At 39.6% G+C, this 15,022-nt stretch overlaps 1 protein-coding gene across 5 annotated transcripts in view; it reads right to left on the bottom strand.

Annotated features, from left to right (window-relative positions):
- LOC130273936 (cadherin-7) overlaps positions 1–15,022 on the bottom strand; it is a 258,593-nt gene that overhangs the window by 198,217 nt on the left and 45,354 nt on the right. For all 5 annotated transcript variants that reach the window (XM_056521486.1, XM_056521487.1, XM_056521490.1 and 2 more), the window contains one exon: positions 13,714–14,059. In XM_056521486.1, coding sequence (XP_056377461.1) covers positions 13,714–13,923 — 210 coding nt within the window. In that variant the 5' untranslated portion in view covers positions 13,924–14,059. The remainder of the gene's footprint in view (positions 1–13,713; positions 14,060–15,022) is intronic.

The following is a 15,022-nucleotide window of genomic DNA, read 5'->3' on the forward strand; positions in this document are numbered from 1 at the left end:
ACGGGATTTCTGTTGCAGAAATATCTGCCACAGAAATTCCACCATGTGCACAGTGCAGCAAAATCCCATTGAAATCAATGGGACTCTGCTGCAGCAAAATGTCTATGCAGAATATTGTGGCGAAATTCCACAAGGACATTCTGTTGTGTGAACATACCCTAATGGGCAGGGTAATCCAAAGTTTTGTGGAATTCCAGCTGAATCTCATTTGTGCTAAAAAGATTCGGCCATCTCTATACATCACTTAAAAAGCAGAAAAAAACTAAAACATAGTTTCTATTGTGATCAATCTTCCATTTTTATGCATGTAGCTCCCTGAGCACATACACTGTTTTTATTTTAGTCTTTGCTATATCCATGTTTCTACATAAATGAGTTAATATACTTTTATACTACAAACACTAATTAAAACCATACATTATAACCTGGATATGGTTTAACATGCTCTGACACAATAATAGACCCCTATAGTCCAACAGAAGACTCCATTTGGAGCTGGTTTTAAAACCAATCACTTCCCAATATGTTCTGTTTTATTAGGGTTGATTAAAAATAAACTATTTGCCCCTCTTGATGATATGTCCAGCAATCGCATTTATAATAACAACGCTTAAAATATTTTATATAGATAGATGCTTGGCACTCAGGTAAGCACACAAATATGTTGTTTTTTAACAAGAACAATAGTTAGCATTGCCATGACAGCCAGAAATGTATTGTGCTTATTGCTACTAGCACTTAAATAACCCACATTCCAAATGTGTTTTGTGTATGCTAAGTTCTTATGTAACAAAGTAATATAGTTCACAAGGTTGAAAAAGACCAGAGTCCATTAAGTTCAACCTATATCCCAATTGTGTCCCTACTGAGTTGATTCAGAGGAAGGCAAAAAACCCTCATACTCTAGGTAGAAATTCATTCTTGACTCCAAATATGGCAGTCAGAATAAATCCCTGGATCAACATTCCTTCCCTATAAATCTAGTATACATAACCGGTAATGTTATTATTCTCCAAAAATGCATCCAGACCTCAGTCTCACTGCTCTTACAGTAAAGAATCTCCTTCTGTGTTGGTATAGAAACCTTCTTTCCTCTAAACGTAGAGGATGTCCCCTTGTTATAGATACAATTCTTGGTATAAATAGATCATGGGAGAGATCTCTGTATGGCCCCCTGATATATTTATACATAGTTATTAGGTCGCCCCTGAGCCTTCATTTTTCTAAACTAAATAACCCCAATTCTGATAATCTTTCTGGGTACTGTAGTCCTCCCATTCCCCGTATTTCCCTGGTTACCTGTCTTTGAACCGTCTCCAGCTGCACTATATTTTTTCTTGTACACTGGAGCCCAGTACTGTATATAGTTTAGAAAATATGGTTTGATGACAGGTACTTTTTAAAAAAAGAACAAAAGCTCAATATTCAAAACAGCAGCTCTGTAGATAGAAAACAAATCAGGATCAACTTATGGCATTGCAAATCAACTTTATTTTATTCAAGTTTGGAATATTTTAAAAGTAGTAAAATGTAGCAAAGCAGGGAAAAGACACGTATGAATGAATTCCCTGCATCAACAAAGAACCATAATGCAGCACTTTGGAAAAATATGCGGCTTTATTAGAAATCCTCACAGATTAAAACATACACCAACTTCACATCACAGGTTCGATATTGACGCATTTCGAGCACATGCGCACTTTGTCACAAGATACAGAGACCAGCATGCATTTCTCTTAAATGCTCAAAACGTCAGGTGCTAATAATAAAAAAATAACCATTCCTGTTGGAAAGTGAACAATAAAGAGCAAATTAAAAACAAATTAATTGACCCATGCAAATTGCCAAGTAAAGGGCAAGCTGACCGAGATTCAAATGTAAACATGTCTCTGGACAGCACCGTTACCACTTTGTCAGAAGTTCAACACAAAATGCTAAATGTGAATATGAACATGAACAAATAAGAACCTGTGTGAACATTCGGAGACAGTGTGAACAATCACCTAAACAGGTATAAGAGAAAATTTGCCAGTGAATATAAGAACTTAGTACAGAAAGGATATAAGATAGAATAGATAATTTAGCCCTAAAACTAGGGAGGAGCGAATCGAATCTGACGAATCCAAATTCGTAACAAATTCCAGGATAAATTAGCTTTGCAACGAATCCGAATATCACCACGATTCGATCGCACAAATCGCTTTGTTAAACTCGATATAGTGTGGGACAGGCTCCAGAGCATCTAAGATGGTGGCTCCACATGTCAGGACATGGGGCAAGGAATTCTGGGAAGGCGAAAAGCTGGGTAGGCGGGATGACCCTGAATTACATGCAGCATGCAGACTATCAGCAGCCAGCCACCCCTGTGATGTAACAGCCCTATATAAACGGCAGCCATCTTGCGGCAAGTCACAATAGCGTTTTATTGCAGAAAGAGAGAGAGGGGGACAGAGAACAGTGTGTGTTGCACGGAAAAACATTTTTACAGCAACAATTAACCTAAACCCAAATCTGGCCTAAAAGCACTGATAGGGAAGGGAGAGAGATTGAGAGAGAGAAAGTACAATTTTGGGTGTGCTACACTGGTGTGCACAACAACTGAAAAGCTAAAGGTAGCCAGCCAGTTAGGGTGAGCAGAACACTAAAAGCCATAATCACCTGCTATTAGTGCCTAATAGAGGTTGCGTAGTGGAGCGTATTGTCCTCTATTAAGTGTAACCTATGCGTACATAGGTGCTGCACGATTTTGTTCCTGTTAAAGTCCTAGTTGGTGTTGTAGATACTGTTTTAAGTGCAGTGGAGTGAATTGCACTCCCCTCATTAGGGCATACCACGTACGTACATCTACATGGTGTACGATTTTGTTCCTGTTATAGTCTTAAGGGCCTAGTTACTGTGAAAGGTCAGCCAAAAGGGCTATATGGTCTCCTCTTGCTGCCGCCAACTCCAGGCTGTCTCATTCTGCCACCATATGTTATCCTCATGCTGATGCCAGCTCCAGGCTGTCTCATACTGCCACCATATGTTCTCCTCACGCTGATGCCAGCTCCAGGCTGTCTTATTCTGTCACCATATGTTCTCCTCATGCTGCTGCCAGTACCAGGCTGTGTCATTCAGCCACTAAATGGTCTCCTCATGCTGCCGCCAACTCCTGGCTGTGTCATTCAGCCACTATATGGTCTCCTCTTGGTGCCGCCAACTCCAGGCTGTGTCATTGTGCCAGATTATGGTCTCCTCATGCTGCGGCCACCTCTAGGCTGTGTCACTGTGCCACCATGCGGTCGCCTCATGCTGCTGGCACATTAAATAAAATATTTTAGGTTCATCTATTTGAAATCGTCAATTTAAATGTTAAAAAATATCTTTAATCTTTTCAATTGTGAAGCCCTATGGTCTCATCAGGCTGTTGCCACCTCCAGGTTGTGTCATTCAGGCACTATATGGTCTCCCTTATGCTGACCTCACCTCCTCGCTGTGTCATTCAGCCACTATATGGTCTCCTCATACTGATTCCACCTCTAGGCTCTGTCATTGTGGCATTCTGTGACAGTGATTCTAATAATGACACCTCTAATCTGCATGTCATACTGAATAACAGTATTATTTCACTAACACAGCACACACCCTATGTGTGTTATGGCAAGGCAAAGTGTTCTACACCCCAATTGAGGCTCTCTGTAGGCCAGAAATTGCAGTTTTTAATAGCCATTTGCCGCAAATAAATTCAGATCGAACCAAACTTTTTCCAAAAATTTGGCGAATCAGCCAAATGGAATTTTTTCAAAATTCGCTCGTCTCTACCTAATACTACTCATTCACACATTTTTTTTTTACTCAAATATTTTTATGCAGATGATAAATGGAACAAATTAATTTGCATTGCATTAATTTACTAAGTCATGCCCCCTCCAAGTGCAACAATACAAAAATGATAAAGCAAGCTCAATTTTCATTAAAAAGTGCAAAAAGCTTTAAAACTGCTCAAAACACATCACACAATGATTTAAAAAACATTGATAAATGACCCCCTATATTTTCAAAATAAGACAAAGACAGAAGAAAGAACCAGTGAGGTCACTGGACCTAAAATTGTCAAATACATACAGTGAAATATTAAATGCTAGTTCCTAAAATATCATATTTCTATTATCAATATTTACATTTGTTAGATTCTGTATTTACAGGATCAGAGACAGATTTGGAAAATAGAATTTTACATTAAAGGGGTACTCCAGTGCTTAGACATCTTATCCCCTATCCAAAGGACCACCGCTGGGGACCCCAGGGATCTTGCACACCACACCCGTTTGTAATCAGTGGCAGGACTCCTGCGTTCAGGCATCTTATCCCCTATCCTTTGGATAGGGGATAAGATGTCTAAGCACCGGAGTACCCCTTTAACTGTATAGAAACAAATAATAGATTTTTAAGAAACACAAATGTTTTGGATTTGGGAATATTAGTACAGCGGCTTAGTATTCCAATGGTTCATTGACCAATGATTACAGCTAACTGCTTGGATTTTCACTTGATTTCTATAGCTCAGGAGCGATGTTTATTTCTGATTTTTAACAACAATGAATGACTCTAAAATTATGTCCACTTTCAGGTCTTTAAAAAACTCTATACTATGCACTCAGACTGTTACTATTACATTTAATACTGCATATCAAAGTCCACACAACTCATATTAATTCTTATTTCCTTTTCTCAATATGAAAGTGTTATTGTGTGCTCCAATTGTGCTATAAAGTCACAGCAGGCAAATGAAAACTATGAAGTGAACTTTCTTGTGATTCCTCCTAAGCGCTCTTGTTATCAAAGACGGTAAAATGATCTGTTCAGTTTAAACTTTTAAACAGTTATATTGAAATTCTAAACTGCTTGTGTTAAAATTCAGTTCTGCCACATGAGAGTTCAATATACTTCTTGATAATGGGCTACAATATTCTAGTATTTATAAAAAAAAAAGATAGGATGTTCGTCTCAGTCTAAAAGTATTAAAATACAGAAAGCCACAAGAAATCTTTAATATTAAAATTGAAGCAATAGGGAAACGGGTATTTCTTCTTATAAACACAAACAAAGTTTGTTCACAAAACTTTAATGATATTGTTGAAATATGTAAATAGTAATATTTATTTAGAGGTACTTGTTACTTGCTCAGTCTTAGTTCTCATGCACACGGGCATATTATGGCTTCATATAACCTTAGGGTTGCACATAGCCACATAGCCGTATTACCATATCATAGACTGTACCTCCCTATGATTTAACATGTACAAGCATATGCAGCTTTTGTTTTATTCTATAAATTGTGGCATGTTACTTTACATCTCATCTTACGGAGCAATAGTCCCATTCAAGCATTGCTCAATCCTTTACTATGACAGGGAACTGAACTATTTAGTTACCTGTTACTATAGACCATGAACACAGTGCTCATATTAAATACTGTGTCTCCACATGTTAGGGTGTCTCATGACTTAATGTAGGTAACAGCGATCCATTGATCTGTCATCAAATGATCACCAAAGAGTGATTTGTATATAGGTAAACAGGTAACATTAAAGGGTTACTCCACCCCAAGTCCTCTTATCCCCCATCCAAAGGATAGGGGATAAGATGTCTGATCACGGGGGTCTCCCTGCTGCCCCTGGCATTGGTTTAGAGCGTCGGGTGCAGTGCCAGATACACATGCTATCACGACCACGCCCCCTCAACACAAGCCTATGGGAGGGGGCGTGGTGGACATCACGCCCCTCCCATAGACTTGAATTGAGGGGCGTGGCCATGACATCACGAGCCTCCGCCCCACATCGCCAGTCATCCGGGACCCCCGCGATCAGACATCTTATCCCCTATCCTTTGGGTAAAGGGTAAGATGTTTAGGGGGCGGGAGTGCCCCTTTAAGTCCCGATTTTCCCCGATAGACTGAGCCCCAAAAGTTATAAATAAATATGTGAATACAGTAAAATGTAAGATTATACGCTCACTTTATTTAAGTATATTTTAAATATGAATGTGTGACATTGTAATATCTGTACCCTTCTCATATACTTTGTATTGGTCGGGTCTGTGAAATAACCTTTATTTACACGAACAAATAAAAAAAAAAAAAACACTGGTACTAAGTGGGTCCTGTAAGTTCAATTGCAGACAAGAGAACAGCAAGTAGGAGTTCTATATAACAGCCCAAGAGAGAATAGAATAAAACAAACAATAGTCTCTAATGTAATAAATGTACAGAAAATAAAAAAATGCCCCTTATCCTAACTATATTTAGCTATGAGAAGAAGCATTCTTTTATTTATTGTACATACATCTAATGTGCTGTGATGTTATTTGTTTTATACTTTTGTTTACATTTAAACATTGAAAACTAGCCTAGTGTCTAGCATTACTACTAGAGTTAAAGGGGTACTCCGCACCCCTAGACATCTTATTGCCTATCCAAAGGATAGGGGATAAGATGTCAGATCGCCGGGCTCCTGCTGCTGGGGACCCCCGGGATCTCGGCTGCTGCACCTACCTGTACGGCTTCCACCTCACACCGGCAACGCTGGAGGCTTTGGATCCCGACCACAATGGCGGACGAGCGTGACGTCATGACTCCGCCCCGTTCGATGTCACACCCCGCCCCCTCAATGCAAGTCTATGGGAGGGGGCGTGATGGACTTGCATTGAGGGGGCGGGGCGTGATGTCACACGGGGCGGAGTCATTATGTCACGCACGTCCACCATTGTGGTCGGGATCCGAAGCCTCCAGCGTTGCCGGTGGGAGGTGGAAGCCGTACAGGTGGGTGCAGCAGCCGAGATCCCGGGGGTCCCCAGCAGCAGGACCCCGGCGACCTGACATCTTATCCCCTATCCTTTGGATAGGGGATAAGATGTCTAGGGGCGCGGAGTACCCCTTTAAAACATTTGTTTCACGATATCACTCTCAGAATGGTTTTTCTTCGCAAACACTTTGCGATCTCTTAATAAATTCCAAGCTCATTGCTTTCCTCTATATCTGTATTAAGAAAAAAATAAAACAGTTGTCCAATCTAGGAATGTAAACCAATGAAAAATGTAGCAAACAGTACATATTAATGCAATAGATAAAATTGTAATACATGGATTAGTATATAGGATGAAGACAATATTTATCAAGCTTCACATTTTTAAATCTGAAACTAATACAAATAAGTTTTTTGGGCCCTTTGACTAAATTACCTAGTGGAAGGCAAGGGCATACAAAAATGAACAAAAAAAAAAGACACATTCATTCCTCTACTCGCTCCTAATCCAGCGCTGCACCGTTGCTCTGGACTGCATCATGGAAGCATCTTAATGACATATACTCAACATAGGATGCTACAGCCAATCCCTAGCCTGCATGTGCATGTGACCACTAATTCTGCCAGGTAGTCATGCTGGAGCTGGTGTGAGCTGAGGGGCAACTATTTTTTATTGCCCTTGTCTGACGCTAGACAATTATGGCAAATTTAGTTTAGTTTTTTAAGATCCTGAGTATCCCGTCCAACTAATAACATATATGATTAACGTGTTGATGTCTGCAGGCAGTGCCAGGGGTAGCTCATTAGCTTACTGCATGTAACCTATCTATTGGGTCCAGGGATGAGACAGTTTTTCATTATACTCTATGGATTTGTGTAAGGAAGCTAATGATTTGGACTTGCTTCTTTGTAAAAGTATGTTATGAACTTAGTCAGCTTAGTATTTTGCACCTAAAATGGTCTGGCAGACATTCACTTTTAGGGTAGGGTCACACATGCCACATTCAGCCGCATATAGCTGTTGCATATTTTTCTACCCATTGAAGTCAATGAGTAGGAAAATCAGCAGCAGAAAATCCCCAGCAAAATACGGCACGTGTGACCATTGGTTAGAGACATAAACCGGGTACTCCAGAGGAAAAAATACAGATTTCTAAATTATTTCTATTTAAAAATCCTAATCCTTCCAGTACTTATCAGCTGATGTATGCTCCCCAGGAAGTTCTTTTCTATTTGAATTTATTTTCTGTTCTCTCTACTGAAACCTCTGTCCATGTCAGGAACAGTCTAGAGCAGGATAGGTTTGATATGGGGATTTTCTCCTGCTTTGGACAGTTCCTGACATGGACAGAGGTGTCAGCAGAGAGCACTGTGGTCAGATTGGAAAGAAATTTAAAAAGAAAAGAACTTCCTTTGAAGCATACAGCATCTGAGAAGTACTGGAAGGATTAAGATTTTTAAATAGAAGTAATTTACAAATCTGTTTGACTTTCTGGCACCAGTTGATTTAGAATGGAGTACTCCTTTAAGGGGACATTTATCTTAAGTAAGCAATTATCAAGTCAATTTGATTTAGAATAACTGGTAATAGATACAATTTGGCATTGAGTAAAAGTCTTTGCAGTGTGAAATATTTATGTGAATTTGCATAGATCTGTAGTAGAACATTATTACAAGAAAAGCGAATGACGACTTTCTTTATAATTGGGACCTGGCAAGTTAAAAACTTTCCTCCCCGAGTACAATTAAAATAATTGAAAATAAATTGTAGATTTAGTTTGTGTTAGGGAGAAAATTTCCTTTAATAGTCCTTTACTTTTAATAAGTGTAATATGATTTTTTCTTCTAGCTGACTTTTTTAAAATGGACTTCAAATAAGACAAAGTATTCTTAGCATTGTTAAGTCTGTTTAATTAGGAATGTAATGAGCCCATTTACAAGAACACTACTTCTATAATAAAACTATTAGACCAAATAATAATCCGTTTATATTGCGGCAAATGGGAATGACAAGATCGACTGGAGAAGTTATTTGTGTGCTGCATTGAAGTTAGCAGATGACTATTTATAATGAATCTATAGGGGTTCTTCAATATGATTGTATCTGATCTAGATGTTACAGAAGCAAAATGTTAAACAAAATGTGTGTTATGATAAGATAGAGAGTAGAGATGAGCGAACTTACAGCAAATTCGATTGGTCACGAACTTCTCGGCTCGGCAGTTGATGACTTATCCTGCGTAATCCTTCCGGTGCTCTGGTGGGCTGGAAAAAGTGGATACAGTCCTATGAAAGAATCTCCTAGGACTGTATCCACCTTTTCCAGCCAACCGGAGCACCTGAAAGCTGAACTAATTTATGCAGGAAAAGTCATCAACTGCCGAGCCGAGAAGTTCGTGACGAATCTAATTTACTGTAAGTTCGCTCATCTCTAATAGAGAGGTATAATAGCGCAATAGCATATGTGTATACATTTAAATAATTCAATATCACACAAATGTATTCATAGTAAAGTGCCTAAGGCTACAGCAGGACTTTCTGGGCCCTTATATAGCAAAGAGCCAGGGACCTTAGTTTTAACTTTTACTTTAGTTTTTTACTTTTTTGCATCCTCTGTATATTTTATTTAAAAAATAAAAAATGTTGCAAAAAAATGCATGTAAATTTGTGCTCGGTGATTTATACAAAAAAAGAAATTTACATTTTTTTTTGTTATGCAAATCAATGGTACCGCCTCTGTAAACATATGGCATACATTATAATTTTTTTTTCATTTAACATAAAAAAGGAATATTCACTTCAAGACTGTTTTCCTTCTATTCTTTATACGATGAATTCATTTGCATACTTTATGCAGCACTGATGTTTTGAATAAAAAATAAATTAAAAAAAGAAAGAAAAAAACGGTGAATTTTATAATAAATGCACCAAAGATTCTGAATGGTGGGCTTTGACAGTTTAGAACCTCACTGAAATTAAAGGGGTACTCCGCCCCTAGACATCTTATCCTCTATCCAAAGGATAGGGGATAAGATGTCAGATCGCAGCGGTCCCGCTGCTGGGGAGCCCTGGGATCCCCGCTGTGGCACTGCGCTCTTATTACAGCACAGAGCGAGTAATGACGGGCAGTACAGGGGCCGGCGCATCGTTACGTCATGGATCTGCCCCTCGTGATGTCACAGCCCGCCCCTTTCAATACAAGTCATAGACTTGCATTAAGGGGATGGGCCGTGATGTCACGAGGGGCGGAGCCATGACATCACGCTGCTCCGTCCCCCGTATCGCCCGTCATTACGCACAGAGCGTAATGTGCTGTAATGAGAGCGGGGTGCCACAGCGGGGATCCCAGGGCTCCCCAGCAGCGGGACCGCATCGATCTGACATCTTATCCCCTATCCTTTGGATAGGGGATAAGATGTCTAGGGGCCGAGCACCCCTTTAAGATATGATGGACCCCATGGAGGGGTCACTTCACTTGTGTTGTGTCTCCAGTTGTTGCAAAACTACAACTCCCAGCATTCCCAGGCAGACTTTGGCTAAAGGCTATCTGGGCATGGTGGGAATTGTAGTTTTGAAAATACAGTGGTCCCTCAACATACGATGGTAATCCGTTCCAAATGGACCATCGTTTGTTGAAACCATCGAATGTTGAGGGATCCGTGCAATGTAAAGTATAGGACAGTGGTCTACAACCTGCGGACCTCCAGATGTTGCAAAACTACAACACCCAGCATGCCCGGACAGCCGTTGGCTGTCCGGACATGCTGGGAGTTGTAGTTTTGCAACATCTGGAGGTCCGCAGGTTGAAGACCACTGGTATTGGAAGTTGTACTCACGTGTCCCCGCCGCTCCGGACTGTCACCGCTCGTCACCGCTGCCCTGGATGTCGCCGTCCATTGCTGTCGCCGCGTCCCCGGGTTGTCCCCAACGATTCGGCAAGGCCTCTGCTTCCCCGGCATCCCCGCTCTCCATCGCCGCAATCACGTCGCTACGCACGCCGCTCCTATTGGATGACAGGATGGCGTGCGCAGCGACGTGATGATGACGATGGAGAGCGCCAACCAAGCAAGGATCCCTAAGGGGACGTGCCAGAGCCCAGAGGACAGGTAAGTGATCATCAGCGGACCACACGGGGCACCGTAAACGGCTATCCGGCGGAAGCTGAATCAGTCTGCCCCGCCGGACAGCCATTTATGCGATGGCCCCAACATACAAAAGCATCGTATGTTGATGCTGCCTTCAACATGCGATGGCCTCTGAGAGGCCATCGTATGTTGAAATGATCGTTTGTCGGGGCCATCGTAGGTCGGTGGGTCACTGTAGCTGGAGCCACGCTAGTTGGGAAACACTGTGTTAGAGTCTCTGTGATGAGAGGTGGGGGTATAGTCTGCTAAGAGCCAAGGGAGGTAACACAATCAAGGTGTCAGGTCTGTATAGTTACCCCTTTCCTTTCACCATCTATGTAGACCCTGACTATTTTAACATTTCCCCTATCTCCTCTGGTCCTGTGCCCACAGGAGGAAAATCAGTCTGTCAGAATTCAAGGGTTCTATGAAAGAAAGGGACACAATAACAATGTCTAATGAGGAACAGTACTAGATGCTGCAATCTGCTAGTAATAATCGGTACTACTAAATACAAGGCCAGTACATCATCTTCAGTAATGGCAGATGATAGGTAAGCAAACATCCCGTATTCTTTCTTTTGCACAGGCTTTGGTGACAGGCTCTACAGATTTCTACCTCCTAATGTGACTCTTCCTCCATAGCTTGCTTAGTGGTGTGACCAGGAACTGAGGGCAGAAGCCCCCCCCCCCCCCCTTTTTTTTAAAATACATTTTCCAGGCCATTACATTAGTTTCCATCAAAACCTGAACATTGACATTTTAATACAATTTCTCAATCTCACTCTCTTCCTAACTCATATACCGTACGCATAATCTAGGAACAGCAAGTCTATACTGCTATTTGCAGAGTATTTGTACTTTATTGATGTTTTATCTTCTGTTTGCTTAAAGTCTATAGTGTGGTCACCCATAAACTTCCTCCCCCGATTAACAAAGTAATAACCAAGAAAGGCTAAGAAAACTCAACTATTTTATTGTTTGCTAAGGGAAATTGTTCACCCAGGACCACAATGATATCTCTGTATTACAGACATACCTAGGAAAGTTTAAGTAAACTCTTTGATGGCAGAATCTTGCAAATCTTGCATAATTCTAGGATTCTTTGATCTTTGAGAGATTGGTTTTGAACAGTGTTGAGCTTTAAAATATATGTATTATCTGATGAAAATTGGAGGAAACTTTTATCAGGATTGCAAATATTTTTTATGCTATAGAAGATGCTAAATGGATAAACATATGCTAAAGATAATCACCACCAACACAAGAAGGGATACAAATGCAGTAAACCTTAAATTTCATAAATATAAACCCTACTGAATACAAAAGACCACTCAAAGATAGGACCATGTAAAAATGTGTATACTTTATTGTAGAAACAACTCAAAACATCTTAAATGCACACAAAGAGCACAGAAACAAAATAGAGGTGGGGACCAGGGAAGGGAGCTGTCCAAATAGAATCAAATTCCCATACCAAACCTCCCCTGCTCTGGACAGTTCATGAGACAGACAGAGGTGTCAGCAGAGAACACTGTTGTCAGACAGAAAAGAACAACTCAACTTCAGCAGCTGAAGTACCGGTAGGATTAAAATTGTTTTAATAGAAGTAATTTACAAATCTGTTTAACTTTCTGGATCCAGTTGATATGAAAAAAAAAAATTGTTGACAGGAATACCCCTTTAAGTGCTTAGAGTCTCATATGTGGTTTCTCATTAGGTTGCCACAAGAAATTTATTACTACTAAATACTCCTATAGTATGCTGAAAAGGTCCTCCCTCTCCACTGGAAGCACCCTGAGAGATACTCTTAGGAATAAGGCCCCTTTCACACTATAAAAAATTCTTCCGTTCTGAACGCCCGTTATAAAAAGCCTGGAAATCGGCAGTTAGACGGCCGGTACAAAATCCCTAACTGTTATTTTGTGACGGGCGATAGTAACGAGAGAATTAGTCCTTTATTACTCTATTTCTCCCAGTCATTCGCCCGTCACAAAATAAGGGCCGTTATTAATAACGGGCGATAACGGCTTAAAATGGCTATTAGAAAAATCCCATAGACTATAATGGGATTTTCTAGCAGCCGCTAGTGATTTTGTACCGGCTGTATAACTGCCAATTTCCAGGCTTTTTATAATGGGCATTCATAACGGAAGTATTTTAATAGTGTGAAAGGGGCCTAAGAGTTTGTGATGTCAATTATTTATCTTATATATAAACTCCAATACCCAGGATGACCTGATTTTTTCTAAAGTCTGAATCAGTTGCTTGGATAGTCCTGTTGCAAACTCTGAAACATTTGAATCTAGAAATATGGATGCTATAAAACAGGACACCCTGCTTATTTTTTTTTTCCATATATACCATATTCTATCTTGTTACTTGAATACTTTATTTATATATTACAAATTTTGTACAACTCTTTGTGTTTGTGGTAGTTTTAATAAACACACCTTTAAAAACTGAAGATGAAAAATGTAAAAAAAAATATTTATATATATATATATATATATATATATATATATATATATATATATATACACAATATGGAGCAGCACACCAAATAGCAGTGGGTGCTATCAGTCAAACCCAGGTCACGGGATGCACGTAGGTATATTCCAAAAAAGTGCTGCAGTTCTTTTTTGGAATATATATATATTACTGAATGTCATACCATGACTCGTGAAGAATTAAGTGTTCACATAAAGTAATATGTTTTTGTTTACATTTTTTTGATGCTTATAATACCTGTTCTAGAGTCCTCTTTATTGTATAATATCATAAAGTGCATGCATATATATTACTTACTTTGCCAACATACAGAGGTTCAGTGCCAGTATATTCCTCAAGGACAAAAAACTGGTTCCACACCCAACTCCTTTTTGTCCTTGACTTTCCAGACTGAATATAAGGTGTGGATGTAGACATTGAGAGTTCAGCTTGGCTTATTCCAGACAGACAGAAGAAAATAGCTATAAGCTGAAGATAGTGACACATTTCATGTTTGCCCATCTTCATTTTCTCACTTTTACTAATAATAGTATACCAAAAAAAGAGGTTTTCTTAGAAAATCCAGTCTTGATCCAGGCAGCGTTTAATTGTTAAGGGTTGAAGGTGTCTTGAAGTATATATCCACAGAAAAGTACTTAAGGACCTATGGGAAAAAGAAACAGAAAAGTTGATTTGGTTAAAGAATAAAAAGTTGTGCTGTTTTTGTGTTTGATCAAAATGTTTTTACTACTCTTCATAAAGTACATTTTAAGACACATTGTAAAGATTATGATCGTTCCGTAGGAATTATAGTGTGATAATATGAAGGTAATAATATTATTGTATATATTATCTACAAGGCAAACATGTCTGTTAATCATTCTGAATGTGGTCTTTGACAATTTAAAACCTCACTGAAATTGAGATATGATGGACCCCATGGAGAGGTTCACTTGTGTTGTGCCTCCAGCTGTTGCAAAACTGTTAATAATTCTGAAAAATCTCTATGTAAGAAAGATACCAAAAAGATCAGACAAAGAACAATTTATATTATTTTCTACTCATCCTGTTTCTAGTTTCAGACTTTTCTCATATGAGAATTTCCTCCTAGTTATACATGCTGGATGAGAAGTCTTTGTGTCCTGGAAGCCACTATGTCCATCAATAGATCTTATGCATTAGCACAGCTTTGTTTATGGGATGATTTTCCCTTTTACAGCCCATCAGGGATTCCCTTTTATCAGTGTTGACACTTATTGATACCTGGCCAAGGGAGTGAAGTAGAGGTGCTCACCATCATGACTTACCCTCTTGTGCTAGACAGTAAGCAGTGATGTACTGAACATCCCCACTTATTATACTGTGATTCCTGTGTTTGCTTTAAGCACGGAGCAATTGGGATACATCAGATGTGTTTACCTACTGATATGCTGTATTCTTGTTAACAAGGGATGAGCGAATCGAATCTGACAAATCCGAATTAGTTACAAATTTCAGGAAAAATAAAATTTGTAACACATGTGAATATCGCCGTGATTCGATCGCACAAATCACTCAATTAAACTTCATTTAGTGAGGTCCAGGCTCCAGGGGCTGGGCATCTAAAATGTTGGATCCACATGTGAGG

The sequence above is a fragment of the Hyla sarda genome, chromosome 5 (assembly GCF_029499605.1).
Source record: "Hyla sarda isolate aHylSar1 chromosome 5, aHylSar1.hap1, whole genome shotgun sequence".
NCBI lineage: Eukaryota > Metazoa > Chordata > Amphibia > Anura > Hylidae > Hyla > Hyla sarda.